The following is an 18,319-nucleotide window of genomic DNA, read 5'->3' as shown; positions in this document are numbered from 1 at the left end:
ACACAGAGAGAGGAGAAAGGGAGGGGGAAGCTTGGTGAGGATGAAGGAGCATTCTGGGATTTAGGGAGTTAGGGAGGCCGTATCAGGAAGTTCTCAGTTCACCTGAGGTGAAGGTCATACTGTTGGTGAACATAGAGAGTCACTAACAACACTGCAACACATCTTCTTTATAAGGACTTCTCCTAAGCTTAGCTAAGAAGTGTGAGAAGTAGTAAATATAGAGAAACATTAGCAAATAAGAATCACACAATGATATTATTAAAGTAAGTAAGTGAGTATAATATGTTTCTATTACATACGTGATAAAGTTCACTTTCTGAAGTAGACAGATGTTTCTGTTCAGATTCATTTAAATGTTGAGTAACATCTAATTGGATTATAAACAGATTTGTATCCTCATCATGTTTTCTTTATTCAGTCTGAGGTGCTGCAGGATGTCAGAGATCAGCTGTTCTGCTCTGATCTCAGCTCTGAAGTCCAACATCCATCTGAGAGATCTGGACCTGAGTCACAACGCTCTGCAGGATTCAGGAGTGGAGCTGCTGAGAGGTCTTCTGGAGAGTCCAGACTGCAGACTGGAGACCCTCAGGTCAGTAAGGGGTCTCTGCTGGTTCAGCAGTATTGTATGAAACACAGGGAGGTGTTTCTCTCTCTGGGGAAACAGATCAGTGATGTTACCCACTGACTGCAGGCTCTCTCATTCTTCCATCAACTATAGAAGGCCAGCTGGAAATGCAAAGCCACATTTAGAAAGTGATCAACTTTCCACCAGACATATGGGATTTGACAGAAGAGTGGAAAAGGTAGTCTGTGTTTGATGGGATGTTTTGAGCTCCTTGACTAATGACTGTTACTTCCTGTCATGCAGCTGAGAGCTGTGGCAGTCAGTCGTAGTGTTTGCAGAGAAGATATGATGGGATGTAAAGCATGAGATCAGTCAGGACTCTGAAGCTGACTCAAAGAACAAACACTTCTTTTAAACTGGATCCATAACTGTTGGATTGTGTTCATCCCTACAGGATCACAGGAAAGACGATCAGAGCCAAGATCCAGAAGACCTGTGAGTACTGAATATCCTCCATTCATCCAGATATGAAACTCTTTAATGGAGTATGTCCATTATTGTTATTTGTTCTGTTTTTGCTAATGACTGAATATTGATCAGAGTAACAGAGATAAGCTGAATGTGTGAGGGAGAGAGTCTGAGCTTCCACAGAATCACTCTGTGCTCCATGAGTCAGTGGAGATGCTGTCAGTACTGATGAGCTGTGAGGGAGATGAAGGAGTTGTTAAACATCTGATCAAAGTTAGAGTTCCAGATTATCAGTGGATTGTTTCTGTTAAGGTTGAGTGAAGCAAGCAGGACCCAAATGCAGATAACACTGATCATTCCTTTATTTCAAGGTTAATAATATCATTTGGACAAACAGAACACTCCACGGTGAACTCAGTCACTGCATCACTAGGGCCACCAGGGTGAGTGGAGGGGGTCTGGAGGACGGGTTTTGGGTTGACAGCCCAAGAGCACAGCGGAGGACCCGGAAGGGATCTCGGGCGGACGGCCCGGGGGCAAGGCAGAGTCCAAGGTGGGGGTCTCGGGCGGACGGCCCGGGGGCAAGGCAGAGTCCATGGTGGGGATCTCGGGCGGACGGCCCGGGGGCAAGGCAGAGACCATGGAGGGAGTCGAGCATGAGGGCGAAGGCAGCGGCAGGAAGAGTCAGGGGGCCGGGCTCGAGGGCGAAGACTGCGGCCCTCAGGGGGCCGGGCTCCAGGGCGAAGACCGCGGCTCTCAGGGGGCCAGGCTCCAGGGCCAATACCGGACAGCTCCGGAAACCGGGCAGGACCCGGTGTCGACCGGACAGGAACCGGAGCCGGTGGGAAAGGGTCGGCAAGATCCCCCACGGAAGAGGACAAGGAGCTGGCAGAACCCCTGAAGAGACAGGTGATGGCGGGGCCCCCAACTGAACAGGACAAGGGGTTGGCAGGACCCCCGGCAGAAGAGTTGTCGACGGGACCCCCAGAGGCACAGGACACAGTGTTGGCAGGACCCCCGGCCGAAGAGTTGTTGGCAGGACCCCCAGAGGCACATGACACAGGGTTGGCAGGACCCCCGGCAGAAGAGTAGTCAGCGGGACACCCAACGGCATAGGACACAGTGCCGCCAGGACCCCCGGCAGAAGAGTAGTCAGCGGGACCCCCAACGGCACAGGATCGGCAGGACCCCCGGCAGAAGAGTAGTCGGCGGGACACCCAACGGCACAGGACACAGGGTTGACAGGACCCCCGGCAGAAGATTAGTCGACGGGGCCCCAAACGGGACAGGACATGGAGCCGGCAGGACCCCCGGCAGGAGAGCAGTCGGCTGGACCTCCAACGGCACAGGACACAGGGTTGGCAGGACCCCCGGCAGAAGAGTAGTCAGCGGGGCCCCCAACGGGACAGGACATGGAGTTGGCAGGACCCCCGGTAGAAGAGCAGTCGGCGGGACCTCCAACAGCACAGGACACAGGGTTGGCAGGACCCCCGGCAGAAGAGTAATCGGCGGGACCCCCAACGGGACAGGACATGGAGTTGGTAGGACCCCCGGTAGAAGAGCAGTCGGCGGGACCTCCAACAGCACAGGACACAGGGTTGGCAGGAACCCCGGAAGGAGAATAGTCGGCGGGACCCCCAACGGAACAGGACATGGAGTTGGCAGGACCCTCGGCAGGAGAATAGTCCGCGGGACCCCCAACGGGATAGGACATAGGGTTGGCAGGACCCCCAGCAGGAGAGTAGTCGGCGGGACCCCCAACGGGACAGGACACAGGATTGGCAGGACCCCCGGCAGGAGAGTAGTCGGCGGGACCCCCAATGGGACAGGACATAGGGTTGGCAGGACCCCCGGCAGGAGAGTAGTCGGCGGGACCCCCAATGAAACAGGACACAGGATTGGCAGGACCCCCGGCAGGAGAGTAGTCAGCGGGACCCCCAACGGGACAGGACATAGAGTTGGCAGGACCCCCAGCGGAACCTCCAACGGCACTTCAGTAGGAACTTGAGTAGGGACTGGAGAGGGGACTCGAGAGGGGGCTTGAGAGAAGGCTTGAGAGAGGACTTGAGAGGGAACTCGAGAGGTGACTAGAAAGGGGAATTGAGATGGAACTAGAGGAGGGACTAGAGGAGGGACTAGAGAGGGGACTTGAGAAGGGACTAGAGTAGGGACTAGAGAAGGGACTTGAGGAGGGACTAGGGAAAGGACTAGGGAAAGGACTAGGGAAAGGACTAGAGAAAGGACTAGAGAAGGGACTCCGGAAGGGACTAGAGGAGGGACTAGGGAAGGGACCATAGTTGCTGGGGCCGGAACCATGGCCGCCGGGGCCAGAACTGGGTCTGGGACCATGGCTGCTGGGACCAGAACCGGGGCTGAAACCATGGCTGCTGGGGCCAAAACTGGGGCCGGAACCATGGCTGCTGGGGCCAAAACTGGGGCCGGAACCATGGCTCTTGGGGCTCGGGCTGCTAGCCTGGACTTGCGACTCCTTCTTTTAGGAGCCGTTTGGAGGCTCCGTGGACCTCCAAAAGCCAGACGAGTTCCATCGAACGGCTCCTGGACAGGAGCAGGAACTGGGGCAGAAGCAAGGGGTGACTCCAAACGGAACACACCGAGACGTGTGGTGTCATATTGGGAATTGGGAGGCAGGGAGCCAGAATGCCTAGAGCTAGCAGACCGGGAATCACACACCGAGAGGAAATTCAAAATCCAGCCAGGTAAGAATTTCACCAAGCCTGGTCTCTCCGTAGCCATCTGGCGCGCCTCTGCCAGAGCAGCCTCTCGCTGCTGAACCCCGGATGCTCCCCTCCATCGATCAGAGCAGTAAGTCAAAGAAAAGGATAAATCCAATAATTCCTGCTCAAAAGGATCTGCTGGGCCCATCCTTGGTTGGTTGGTTCTGTTAAGGTAGAGCGAAGGAAGCAGGACCCAAATGCAGATTAAACTGATTATACCTTTATTTCAAGGATAACGAATAGAACTTGGACAGACAGAACACTCACCGGTGAACACAGTCAACAACAAAAGACGAACCAACACTGAACACAGGAAGAGACAAGACTAAATACAGGGAGGGGTAATCACAAGACGAGAAACAGCCGGGCACGGGAGCAGAAACACAAGGGCAACAGGTGAACACAATCAAACAATTAGACACCAGGGAAACTAACGACATGGAGGAAAAACACAGGGAGAAGGACCAGACAATATACAAGGAGGAAAACACCCATAACCAGACATACAAAACTACAAACGTGACATATCATAAGAATCCTGACAAACTGTCTATCAACACAGTGACGCATTCACTGACACTCTGTAAAATGTAAATAAACTCTGAAGAATAAAACACATGAAAACATCAACATTATAACCAGTCTGTTACAGAATTACCATCAACATATACTTCAGTAGAAGCTCTCAGATCTTGTACTTGAGTAAAAGTAAAAGTACTCAGATCTTGTACTTGAGTAAAAGTAGAAGTACTCAGATCGTGTACTTGAGTAAAAGTAGAAGTACTCAGATCTTGTACTTGAGTAAAAGTAGAAGTACTCAGATCTTGTACTTGAGTAAAAGTAGAAGTACTCAGAAGCTTGGCTAAATGAAATGCTCGTTGATACTATGGGCACTTGTAAATGTCTATAACTATGTAAATGTATCATGTAAATATAATGTATGATGTCCTTGATTGTTTTATGTTTCATGATGGACTTATGCTGCAGGTCTCCCTTGAAAAAGAGATCTATGATCTCAATGGGACCAATCTGATTAAATCAAGGTTTGAAATTAAATTAAATTAAATCTTGTTCTTGAGTAAAAGTAGAAGTACTCAGATCTTGTACTTGAGTGAAAGTAGAAGTACTCAGGTCTTGTTCTTGAGTAAAAGTAGAAGTACTCAGATCTTTTACTTGAGTAAAAGTAGAAGTACTCAGATCTTTTACTTGAGTAAAAGTAGAAGTACTCAGGTCTTGTTCTTGAGTAAAAGTAGAAGTACTCAGATCTTGTACTTGAGTAAAAGGAGAAGTACTCAGATCTTGTACTTGAGTAAAAGTAGAAGTACTCAGATCTTTTACTTGAGTAAAAGTAGAAGTACTCAGGTCTTGTTCTTGAGTAAAAGTAGAAGTACTCAGATCTTGTACTTGAGTAAAAGTAGAAGTACTCAGGTCTTGTACTTGAGTAAAAGTAGAAGTACCAGAGTGTAGGAATACTCTGTCACAGTAAAAGTCCTGCATTCAAAATGTTCCTCAAGTGAAAGTAGAAAAGTATTATCATCAAAATATAGTGAAAGACAGTAAAAGTAGTCGTTGTGCAGATTGGTCCATTTCAGAATAATAGATATGATATGTTTTATAATGATTGATCATGAAAGTGTTCTCAAAGCTGGTAAAGGTGCAGCTAGTTTGAATGTCTTTGTATACTGCAGGGTAGCTGGTGGATTTACTCCAGGTGGAACTAAAGTCTGATTTAACACTTGATTAGATTTCACATCATTCATCCACATCTGAGAAGTAACTAAAGGGATTAAATACATGTAGTGGAGTAGAAGTACAGCATGTACCTCTGAACTTTAGTGGAGTAGAAGTACAACGTAGCATCAAAGGGAAATACTCAGGTAAAGTACAAGTACCTCCACATTGTACTGAAGTACAGTACTTGAGTAAATGTACTTAGTTCCTCTCCTGGTCTGTAAAGCTCTCCCAACATATGCAGGTTAGCATCCGGCAGCTTCTATGTGCTGGGGACCCGTACTGTACATTTCTATCATCACACTTTGGGCTCCTCAACATGTGTGGGTTCCCAGCAGGACTCTCTGAGCTGCAGACACATTCTTTCTGTGACTTTGTTCCAGATATCTGGAGCATAATAACTGAAGCTGTTTCTCCATGTTCAGGAACTCCCATCCCCCGAGTCCTGCGGCAGGAAGCGCTCCTTCTCTCCAAGAACTCCTGGACCCTGCAAGCTGGTCCAGAACCAGAGTCCCAGTGAGGAGTCCAGCCAGTCCACCTCTCAGAGTTCAACTAAACTACAACATTATTAAAGATCATGTTTCAAGTTCAAAAAGGATGCTTTCAGACTGAATCCAGAAGTTTCTCAAGCTGCAGTCAAAGCAGATCATTTGTGAAATATATAAAACAATTATAAAACTGTAATAAGAATTACTCTGAATACTTTCTTTGGACATTTTATTTACATTTCTTTTAATCAAATGATTCTGACTTTCTATCTGAGTGCTTTTCTCATGAATGAACGACTTCAATCTTCTTTCTTTTCTTGTGTATTTCATAAACAGGATATTGTTGTTTGTCCTTATATCCTGATTGATGAGTCAGCTGTAAAGCAGCCAGGCGGTAACGGTCAGCTGGCATGTGTATCTATTCATTGGCTCATATGTGTAGCATGTTTAATGGCAGTGTTTTGAAAATGGCTGCCAGGTGAATATGTCAGATCTCTGTGTGTTACTCAGAGAACCGTGTGCAGGGTTTTAGAAAGTGCAGAGTTGAATTGCAGATTGTGTGCAGAGCTGAAAATGTGTTTAGAGTTCTGTTTGATTGAATCCAGTCAGTGTTGCTGCAGCAAAGCATAAGGGCTCAGAGCTTGGACCTATTGTGTTCACATTATATACGCTTCCTTTAGGCAATAAGGAATCACTCGGGACATTTTCATTGTTATGCAGATGATACTCAATTATACACAATATAGACCAAAGTATTGGACCACCTACACATTAGAGAGATACCGCAGGTCCTTCCTTCCTGCAGCGGTCAGACTATATAACCACCACGACCCCTAGTAGACCCCCCACACAACAACACAGACTATAACACCCCTTGTTGTTAAATACCAACTATGTGCAATATATGTATATACACAGGGGTGCACACAACTTTCTCAGTGAGGTACTCAGATGAGTACCTGGAGTCAGTGTTTGGTACTCCAACTTCCGGCTCCCCTCAAAGTTCCCATGAAGCCCTCTGTATCGCGAATGTCAGCGGGTGGGGGTGCTAGTATCGCGAATGTCAACGGGGGGGGGGGGGTAGTAGTAGAGTGCAGAGCTTCGTGACCACAGAGCGTGTGAACGTTGTGATCAGCTGTTTTAGCGCAGTGCTGCTGTACAGGCCGACGTTAACAGCAGCCCTGTCTGTGCACACGGAGACCAACTCCGTCGTCCGATGATCTAACCGCCTTCTGGAAAAGCTTCACATATACATCGGTACGCAAATGCGCTTTGTGACACAAGTGACGGTACGCATTTCAGATTGTTGCCGCGCATGCGTACCTGCGTACCACTTATGTGCACCCCTGTATATACATATACACATTAATGCAGCAGCAATATTAATAGAGAAACATCAGACACAAGGGCGCTGGAAGCAGGGGGGCCAGGGGGCCATTGGCCCCCCCACTTTTCAGCCCTGCCCCACATTTTCGCAGCAGCAGATGCCGCGAAAAACTGTACAAATCCCGTTTCAATAATTCCCCTCTACTCTAAAGTCGCATCTAAAACGCGATCTGATCTAGCTGTGTATATTTTGTTATTTTGTATTGTTATATATATTCAATCTCATTAGCTACACGCATTTTTTAAGCTTGTAAAGGGAAGACCACAGCTCGCCTCTCACTGGCCACTCTGATCTTCCACAGCGCCGCTCCCCCTCCCTCCCGCTGAAATTATGAATGTAAGGCATAGTAATCATAGATAACACGGCAGGGTCCGTTACAGTTCGTTTTCATCTGATTTCAAATAAACAAAGTCTTGGCTTTCAGAATATTAAACTTGTTTCGGCAAATGCAGATGATAAATACAGGTTTGAAGTTTGTAATGGCATAATTACAAGCGGAGAACTGAGTAATTTAACGTCACAACAGGAACAACAGCCGGTGTTTCCCGTGAGTGCAGTAATCCAAACGAAAATATCTTCCCTCCGTAGTATTTTTGATCATTTGCTCCGCTAATAATCAATCAGATCGATGGATTCCAGAGAAGAGAAACACTTTAAAGGCCTTTTTCTCAAAACGATGACTCTGTAACAGTCATTATATAATGTGACATATTTTGCTTAATATTTGGAGTACAAAAACAATCCTGATCTCATTAGAAAGCTAGGAATCAAAATGTGTCTTCGGGTCAATGCGACTGATTTCGATGGAGCAGGTCACTTTGCATTAGGTAAAATAAAGCAGGCAGACATAACAGGAAGAATATGTACATTTTAACCCAATCAAATAGGACATTGTCACACCATTCAAATGTATCCATGTAAATTACAACCAATAAAAAAGCTTAGATTTGTTTATTTGTTACGTTGTTTACTTTATTTGTTACGTTGTTCTGCTGTGTGTGTCAGCCGTTAACCTAGAGATATAAAGAATATATACACTTGCAAACATGTCAGAAGAACCAGCGCAGAAGAAAACTAAATACGGTCAATCTAAACTTAAATTTAACAACTGGAAGGTCACATCCCTGACTACCACATCTCCGGAGGCTGGACCTTCTTCAAACAGCGAAGCCAGATGAACCCAAAAGCAGCAGCTCTAGTCTGCGGCCGCAGAAACTGTCAAAACCGCCGCCGACCCCACCGCCGCCGTTGTTGAACCGAAACAGGCTGGTTCCAACTGCATGGAGGTTTGCTGTCGGGACATTGAGGCGGTTAAAGCTGTACAGCTAACTATCAGAAAAAAGGAGACCGCTAGTAGATTATTTGGGCAAAGAGAAGGTACTTCAACGCAGAATGGTACAAAAACAGAGTGGTTAATTCTTTGCAAAACCACTAAACGATAGTGATAAATTGCGATGTTAACAACCTCATGATAACCTCATTTTTTTTTAACTTAGGATCATACCTGTGTTTAGTCTAGAAAAAGGTGAATGTGTGCATTTTATTATAAAATGGTGTATATTTACAGACTGTTGCAAACACTAAGAAGCTTACAAACATCAGGTTTAAAACTAAGAGCTTTACAAAAAAGTAACACAATTAAAGATGTTTGGAGTTTTATTTGAGTTATTCATTTACATTTTTTGTCAAAGAGATGCTGATTTGAAACCGTTGTAGCCGTTACGGCATTTCCTGTTTCTGCCGGAGAGAGGGGAGTTTGTCCCAAAGCTTGCTGCTGTATTTACTCCCTCCATCTGACAGGAGGGAGCCTCATGTGTCACTCCACGGAGTTCACTCCGTCACGGAGGGGGAGTGTCTAGGGCGTAGTTTGGGATTGGGCCATACACACGCACTTTTTTTGGCCCCCCCAATTCTAAAATGAATCCGGCGCGCCTGATCAGACATAATAGTAAAACACTGCAAGTGAACATTTTATTGCACCAGCTATCTTGGGACTTTTACTGCGACAACGTTGACTTGCCTGTGAATAAAAAATAAACCATAGTGTTGGTGATCTAGAGTGTTGTCATTCCTCTTTGAACAGCAAGACCGCTAACACCCTATTTCAACAATCACACTCCCTGTCATTGACATCATTAATAGATGATTTAGCTTCTCACCATAATTTGCTGTGACCCACTGATGTTAACGATCGTAACTGAAAGGCTGCCTGCCAAACGTAAACATTCAGCCACGTGACTTGCAAACTATCGCGAGAATTTTACCAAAGACGGATCCTTTCTAGCCATAACCCTGCAGCCTGCAGGTGGAAGAATCGGGAAAAGGCGTTACGTGATGACGTCAGACGCACGATACTAAGGGAAACCACATCAATGCACTTTCACTGATACAAGAAGTCAACAAACTATAGATACAATCCACAACATTACACCAAAGCAGAAAACTGAATCACAAATATCAAAGAGACTTTTAGATTGTATTACTTTAGTTTATTGTTGTATTGGAAATGGATTTAGTGGAGTATAAATACAAACAAACAAAAGTACACTTACCTCATAATGTACTCAGGTATTTGAGTGAAAATACTGAGTGACATTATGCCACTGATGTGTCATCACGTTGATCCAGCCTGAGCACGGGGCAGCTGACAGGAGGATGGGGTGCAGAGATATCTGATAACAAGAAAATAAACAAGAACACGAGAGGCTGGTTTGCTCGTTCTTTTTATCCGTCTTCATGGCTCTAACAGCGAACTCCCTCTGCCGCTCTGCTCGCTGATGTCACTCTAAGTCTTGACTCTCCCATACACACCCAAACACTCCAGAGACATGTTCTGTGTATATCTGGACCTATAATATATTGATGAAAAACAGTATAATAGGGGAACTTTAAGTGAGGTTTGGAATGCAGGATGTTTACTGGGTGATTTTCACACTGTGGTTTTAATATGTTTATTTAAATAACTTTGATGAGCTTGTTTTTAGCTCTATTTCTATCTCACTGAACAGAGTCCCTGTATGTGAACTGGTTCAGCTGATAAGGCTGGTTATGAATCAAGAAGAGGAGCTGCAGACACGGAGGGAAGTTGAAAGTGAAAGTATGAAGACAGACTTGTCAGACTGCCAGACGCCATTTTACAGCTCGAGGAGCAGCAGGAGAACAGGGTGAGTGTTAACACCAGGATCTGCTTTCTAACACATTATTTACTCTGTTTTACTGGATGTCAGAACATCAGCGTCCTCGAGTCCAAAGAGACTTCGACAAGTGGTGTAAACTGGTTTTATTTCCGGTTTTCTGATTCATCAAAGCAACATAACATGCGACAGCCCAGCGCAGTCAAAATGGGGAGCGGCCTGTCTGAAGTCTAACCGATTTGATGTAGACCTTTGGGAGCTCTTCTTTGGGAGGACGTTGCATTTATTAAGGTCTTTGTTACAGATCTAACTTTGAAGACACTCGACAGAACTTGGCTGCTGCGTCATTCACTTCAAAAACACACATTACCGCTCGCTCACTCTCCCTCGCTCTACCATGCGCACACACATGCACGCGCCTCTCTCTCTCTCTCTCTCTCTCTCTCTCTCTCTCTCTCTCTTAAAGGGACAGCTACCTGAATCTGCATGACCCTAATATAACACAAATGTATTATTATGATGGTTATGATTAAAACAAGTGTGTTATTATAATGTGTGTGTGGTGTGTGTGTGTGTGTGTGTGTGTGTGTGTGTGTGTGTGTGTGTGTGTGTGTGTGTGTGTGTGTGTCTCCAGTGTTAGTGGTCTATCTCTCAGACTGGAGAAAATGAGTGTTTTTAAAGATGAGGAAGAAGAGGACACATCTTCAGTCCCCAGCTGTCTGTCTCTGAAGAGTGACTGGTCTAAAGACTTTCCTATAAACTTCAGTAATGAACCTGGACCCTCAGACACAAAGTAAGAGTTCCTGCTGTAACCTGACCTGAAGAGGATCCAGTTTTTATATAATCTAATATATTAAACTGTTCTTTAATAATACCATGTGTGCAGTATAGTACAGAACAAAGGCAGCAGAGTTCAGCAAGCTAACGTTATTTGAGGATATTTCAATATGCATTTATAGCATCATTGTATCAGTGGCATCAAAAGGTTTTAAATGCAAAGATATTGATAAATACTCACTAAACTAAATATATCGTCCAACACATGATTTACTACTTGGGCATGTTTATGATATGTATTTTAAAGATGTTTCTTAATAATAGTGATGACCTGGTGAGCTGGTTGTGTTTAGCATTAGCAGATATAACAGAGCTTTGTGTGATTACATGTAGAGTCAATGCAAAGACCCAGATCCATGCCTGGAAACACCAAGAAAGTGAAGAGGTGAAATTCATGTCACCTGTGTATTCGTCTCCGCCTCAGTTTACAGTCCACTGAAATCTACTCGTTAATGCTCACATACACATACATTACCCCTTTCCTTCCAAGTCTTGGCACATTATACATAAATACAGATATTCATTTAAACTCTCTGACCTTTCCCTGGGTAGTCGTTACAGACAGGTATGCTTACAAATCCGAAACAGATGCTCGTTAAAAAATATAAAAGAAGATAATACCCAACCAAAAATAATATGTAAATAAAATAAATACAAGAAAAAATAAACATAAAAAGGAGGTGTTTGGATCTCAGATATCACTTGTGTTATCGGTTTCCATCTTCTCTCAAATGTTTGTAGTTTCAGTCGTAGTCTTGCTGTAGTTTTTTCCATAATAAAGACCTTATTACTCAGTCTCTCCATTGCGTGATGTTGGGGGTTGTGGTTTCAACCTCGAGATCGTGATCATTTCCCTTGCTATCAGGAGTAGAACTCTCAACAAGTAGCTCATCTCTGTCTATCAGATCCTCAGGTATTCTCCAGAGAATGTACAGGTTTGGTTCAAGATGTAGGTCAATACCCACCATTTTTTATTTCTTTTTGCACACAATTCCAAAAATCTAAGATCTTTGGGCAATCCCAAAATATGTGAGTGAAGCCCCCAACCTTCCCACAATGCCTCCAACATAGATCAGACGTTTTATTATAATTTGAGGTGATAGATGGGGTGTTAAAATAACGCATCTTCACCTTCCAATCGTTGGACTGTTAGTTCATTTATGTCCAGACCTGAAAGTCTCCTCCCAATCATCATCCGTTATTACATTTGCTTCCAGTTCCCATTTTTCTTTAACATCCATATTATTGTCATTGGATTCATCTTGTAGTGCTTTATAGATTTTTTCAAAATTAGCCCTTTTTTTTTCTCTTCCTCTGTAAATGTCATTAGCAATTCTTCAACTTTGATTGGTTCCTTGTATATTTGTTCCCACTCAATATGTTTCTGGAGGTAGTGTCTCAGTTGCAAATATTTATAAAAGTCATTATTTGGTAAATAGAATTCCTATTTGCTATAATTATTAACCCCTTGTTTGTCCATTACCTGGGGGGGGGGGAACGCGTCATCTGAGGAAACAGTGTTTGAGGGCATCTTAATATTTATTAAACTATGAATGTTTTATATCCATGTAACGGCAAGAAACTCAGCTCACTGATCTTTTTTTTTTTTTAAACCCACAATGCTAACGCTGAGCATCTGAATTAGCAACGAGCGAAAAATGCTAACAGATTTTGGCACAGAAACTCATTCTTAAAACCCTTATTATTTATCTGTTCTGCACATCCAACATATCGACTGGCATCGTGAGAAGACACATAATCGATTGGTACATACATCATCACTCTATGATAAGAACTCACGGAGATAATAACAAGAACAGACATCAAAACATGTGGCGCTAGGTAGCTAAAACCGGCAACATGGCCCACCTTGGTCGTAGTCTGGTCAAAACTGGTCTTCAATGGCATTAAAACGATAAAAACGCTGCTGAAGTTAATCCATAGGTTAATCCAATGTGTCTGTGTCCCTTTGAAATGATTTCTGATAATCCATAAGCAATAAACCTGCTTTTCCGTTTCCAGATGTCAGAGCGAGAGATAGCTTCACTCTCATGCAAATTACATGCGCGTTGGTGTCTATATGAAAACTCCCCTTTGATTCTATTGGCTCTAGCAGACAGAAAGAGATGTCAATCACCAAAATCGACCAATGGGTTCCAGAGAAACGGTAAAAACGCTCATTTCCCGAAGTAATCTGCGGCCGCGTGCTGTTATGTGCCACCATGACACACATGGCGTCATTTTTTTATATATTATAATGAAGCGCAAGCTGTGTGCTGGAGTCTTCCTGTCTGTCGGCTCTGCTGCTCCACGATGAGGGGCTAGCTTCAGCAGCTACATTACCTAGGGGTGCGTTCGTTAACAGTGACTGTGCAGTCTGGAGTCACTGTGGCACAGACTGGACTGCTGGTGAACAGCTGTTAGAACGGGCCGTTCAGGTGTTCAGAGCAGAGCTCCCTGTCGGAGCGGCAGAGCGTGATGTGCACTGAAACGTTTTTCTGTTGCAATATTATTTAAGGAATCGTTGAGCTAGCTAGCTAGCATACATTGTCAATATCTGCTAACGTTAGCTTTAGCCTTCATTTTCTAATAGGTTTTTTCATAGGCTATAAACAGAGGTGGTATAAATATAGATCTTGTACTAGAGAAAAAGTAGAAGTACTCAGATCTTTTACTTGAGTAAAAGTAGAAGTACTCAGGTCTTGTACTTGAGAAAAAGTAGAAGTACTCAGATCTTTTACTTGAGTAAAAGTAGAAGTACTCAGGTCTTGTACTTGAGTAAAAGTAGAAGTACTCAGGCCTTGTACTTGCGTAAAAGTAGAAGTACCAGAGTGTAGGAATACTCTGTCACAGTAAAAGTCCTGCATTCAAAATGTTCCTCAAGTGAAAGTAGAAAAGTATTCTCATCAAAACATAGTGAAAGACAGTAAAAGTAGTCATTGTGCAGATTGGTCCATTTCAGAATAATAGATATGATATGTTTTATAATGATTGATCATGAAAGTGTTCTCAAAGCTGGTAAAGGTGCAGCTAGTTTGAATGACTTTGTATACTGCAGGGTAGCTGGTGGATTTACTCCAGGTGGAACTAAAGTCTGATTTAACACTTGATTAGATTTCACATCATTCATCCACATCTGTAAAGTAACTAAAGGTATTAAATACATGTAGTGGAGGAAAAGTACACCATGTACCTCTGAACTGTAGTCAGGGCCGCCCCTCCCTACAGGTCAATCACGCAGGCTGCATGGGGCCCCGCCCAGAGGGCCTCAGCTGATGTGCGCAGTTCTCCGCGCAACCCCCGCGGACACGCGAGAGTGAGAGGTGACAAGGGGAGCACGTCTGTAACCCGACACCGTTGCAATGAATCGACATCTGACCAATCACGGCTTTGATACGGCCACTAGTGCAGGTGAAGAGATGTCGGTGAAAAGACAGTTCCAGTCCGGCGCAAGCAAGAGGGAAAAAAAATAAAACATGAAGAAACTAGAGCATCACTCAAATGTGGGTTATTGTATGAGTCAAATGTACAACTTGCGACTGTTGTATAAGTCAAATTGCCGATTGCCATATTAAAACATCAGCTGCAATTCACCACATGAAGAAGGCGGTCTCTGCAGAGCATAAAGGCTAATGGGGATGCAGTTATTTCCAGCATTCTTTATTTAACATTCATTCAAGTATTGTATGCCTTGTATCTGCTAATGTACAGGAGGAAGAGTGATCAACTGTCTGTCTAGTTGGCTTACATAACAGTTCAAGTTTACAGCCTAAAAAACATGGAGCATTTTTTCCCCTTTTATTCATTTTTATGTCAATTTGCGCATTTCATGGTGATGCTCAGCCTCTCCCCTTAACTCCTAACAGTCATCAACATGTCAACCACAACACAGAGAAGTACTGATAGAAATGTGTGTGTAGTTTTTGATACATTGCTGACAGAGGGAACTACATTTGAATACAGATTTAAGAAATATCAGTTTTTGAGCATGTCATAAGCATGTTTTGTCTTGACTATATTACAACTATATTATAACAAAATAATATAGTATTTATATTATTGAATTGATTATGATTATTAATAGAAGTAGTTTATTTGCATTAATTATATTTTAATCTTTTTGAGGCTAGTATTTGGCAGGAAATGCAGACGTATTCACCTGTAAACGCATACTGAACGACATGCATGCACATTTACCATTTACCTCAATGTATACAAAAGTAACTGTGTTGATAATAACAGGAATTATATTTGCAAAGTAGCCTACTTTGTTTCCAAAACATTTTTTTTCACTCCTGTCGGTGGGGGGGGGGGCTCATCTCACAATGTCGCTTGGGGCCCCAAGTTGGCCAGGGGCGGCCCTGATTGTGGAGGAGTAGAAGTGCAAAGTAGCAAAACATTGAAATACTTAAGTCAAGTATAAGTATCTCAAAATTGTACCCAAGTATAGTACTTGAGTTTATGAACTTAGTTAATTTACACCACTGGCTATAAAGATAGAAAGACCACGCCTTGCACAGAGGCATGAAAATACATTTTGACATTATAAACTGACTGCTACACAATTCAAATAAATGCTTTAATATATTTATATTAGATGTAACTCTTTGAAGTTTCTGTTATTATTACCACTGCTGCTTTAGTTGTTCTGACTGCTAAAATCCTCTGTTATTCCTCATTTTAAAGCCGATATTCCGTGGGCTCGTGGGTCAGGGGGCTCGGATCCTTGTCACCTTTTTCATACCTGATGAGTTTGCATCCCGAACATATAGGAGATGACATTCCCATCTCAGGCAAAAACAAAACAAAAACAAATTGGATTTGTAATCTACTCTTCAAACACCTTACATTAAGATTAGTCCTTGATTGACTTTTAAAAATATGTATTTTAGCCAGAAGATTAGTTGTATTTATTAGCTGTGTGTGGTCTTCATCTAAAAGCCCAAATAACATATTAAATAGTGTAAATGTAAATTCAATATTTGCCGGAAAATAATTTGCAAAACGTTATGATTTGAGTGGAAAGATTTTCATTATTACGATTTGTTTTATTTGAACCTCTTTTCCTTTATCTTTCTTGATCTTCCTTAGCAATCACAGTCCTTAGCAACGGTCATCACAGTCCTTAAGAGCGGTCTGTTCTACTGGATTTACAACGTGTCACATGTTCTGAATTTACCAATCAGAACTTTATTTGTCCTCCGTACTGTTTATGGTTGAATGTGGGCCGCAAAATGTTTTTTGATTCTTAAGTGGGCCCTGAGGGGGAAAAGGTTGGGAGCCGCTGATCTAGAGAGCTTTGATCTCAAAACAGAGTGGAGGAGAGATCGAAATTCGCCTGAAAAAATAAATGTTAAACTTATCATAAGTCCCAAACTCTACACTCCTGTGACATCATGTGTTGATGAACATGTAGGGAAACGTCTGTTGGGTTGAAAAATAAAAACATTTAAGTACAGAACTTTAAAAAAAATTCTGTTGAGGGCAAGGATGTGACAAAAACTTGTCACACACAGCTACAGTCACCATTCAGCTATATTCAGCTTTCTCTGCATTTTCAGCAAAGTTCAGCAACACATTTGCGCAGCTTTCAGCATTCACACGCATTTTCACCAGGAAATGCCTTTTCTAGTCTAACCTGTTCTTTAATGATCGCAATAAAGAAACTTAGTAACAGAACAGCAACAAAGTTTAAACTCTTGATCCCTGGCGTCATCAGCGATAGTAAATAATCTACTTACAGACAGAAGTCAAAATGTGCTCTCTGAATGAACTAATGATGTTTAAAACATGTGTTGTTTCCACAGACAGAGAGCAGAGTCTCCAGTCCCCAGCTGTCTGTCTCTGAAGAGTGACCGGTCTAAAGACTTTCCTATAAACTTCAGTAAAGAACCTGGACCCTCAGACACAAAGTAAGAGTTCCTGCTGTAACCTGACCTGAAGAGGATCCAGTTTTTATATAATCTAATATATTAAACTGTTCTTTAATAATATCATGTGTGCCGTATAGTACAGAACAAAGGCAGCAGAGTTCAGCAAGCTAAAATTATTTAAGGATATTTCAATATGCATTTATAGCATCATTGTATCAGTGGCATCAAATGGTACCAGGCATTTTCTTATCGGTTCTCATCTGGAACACAGTCTCGGTTCCCAACCCTACAGTTAACGGAAAGAAACAAAACAACACCCTCACCTGAGTCCTACTGGAGGAGAAGAGTCTTGAGTGAGGCGTTTGTGACGCTCTGCCCATTGGTGAGAATCAGCTCCTCTAATGTAAAGTGCTGTAAAGGATGTGTTCCTCTCCACAGAGGGAAGAGGGAGAGTGGTGTTCCTGTGGAGCAGCAGCTGTCCAGCTGTGCTCTGTGTCAGGACGTCCTGAAGGATCCAGTCTCTACCAGCTGTGGACACTGGTTCTGCAGACAGTGCATCACCTCATACTGGGAGCAGAGACCTCCATCAGGAGACCCCTCCTGTCCCCAGTGTGGAGAAAGACCCAGAACCAGAGCTGGACTGCAGACAGCCAGTCAGAGCAGAGCTGTACGAGGTAAGAGGCAGAACACACGCAGCGTTTTATTCCTCTTCCTGGTTCCTTTGTTTCTGAATAGGTATACTGCTGTAGAGCAGAGACAGTGAGCTGTTTGTACAACATTTAAACTCAGTCTGTTTGTTGTTGTGTGACGCTGACGTGGAGCTGCCTGACCAAGCAAGGAGGCAGAGGCAGAATGTCCAAAATACAACCCGGTGTGGGCATTTATTACTCACGGGCACATGACACAGCCTCAATCTTGCTGTTCACGTGAGCACAGCCACCAGGATCTCACACACCAAACAAAACAGGAAACACAGAGCCTATATACCCACACTAATTAACCCAACAAGACACAGGTGAGGGGGGAGGAGACAACACAGGGCACCAGGTGCACACAATCAACAGCAACAGACATGGGGAAAGGGAACACTTTTCAAAATGA

At 43.6% G+C, this 18,319-nt stretch overlaps 2 protein-coding genes across 13 annotated transcripts in view; both read left to right on the top strand.

Annotated features, from left to right (window-relative positions):
• LOC307035615 (NACHT, LRR and PYD domains-containing protein 12-like) overlaps positions 1–18,319 on the top strand; it is a 62,782-nt gene that overhangs the window by 30,053 nt on the left and 14,410 nt on the right. For 5 of the 12 annotated variants that reach the window (XM_079675182.1, XM_079675184.1, XM_079675183.1 and 2 more), the window contains one exon: positions 419–589. In XM_079675182.1, coding sequence (XP_079531308.1) covers positions 419–589 — 171 coding nt within the window. Of the gene's footprint in view, positions 1–418; positions 590–1,019; positions 1,061–5,924; positions 6,296–10,705; positions 10,800–11,142; positions 11,302–17,152; positions 17,258–17,656; positions 17,893–18,319 lie in introns of those variants that run through there. The other 7 variants (XM_079675189.1, XM_079675181.1, XM_079675188.1 and 4 more) reach the window with 7 other exon arrangements.
• LOC307035619 (protein NLRC3-like) overlaps positions 10,518–18,319 on the top strand; it is a 43,804-nt gene continuing 36,002 nt past the window's right edge. Inside the window, exon 1 of the mRNA XM_079675201.1 lies at positions 10,518–10,538. The gene's annotated coding sequence lies outside the window, so the exon portion shown is untranslated. The remainder of the gene's footprint in view (positions 10,539–18,319) is intronic.

This window comes from Notothenia rossii (assembly GCF_949606895.1).
Source record: "Notothenia rossii genome assembly, chromosome: 4".
Lineage (NCBI taxonomy): Eukaryota > Metazoa > Chordata > Actinopteri > Perciformes > Nototheniidae > Notothenia > Notothenia rossii.
Note: the sequence above shows the minus strand (reverse complement) of the source record. Positions and strands in the feature narration are given on the sequence as shown.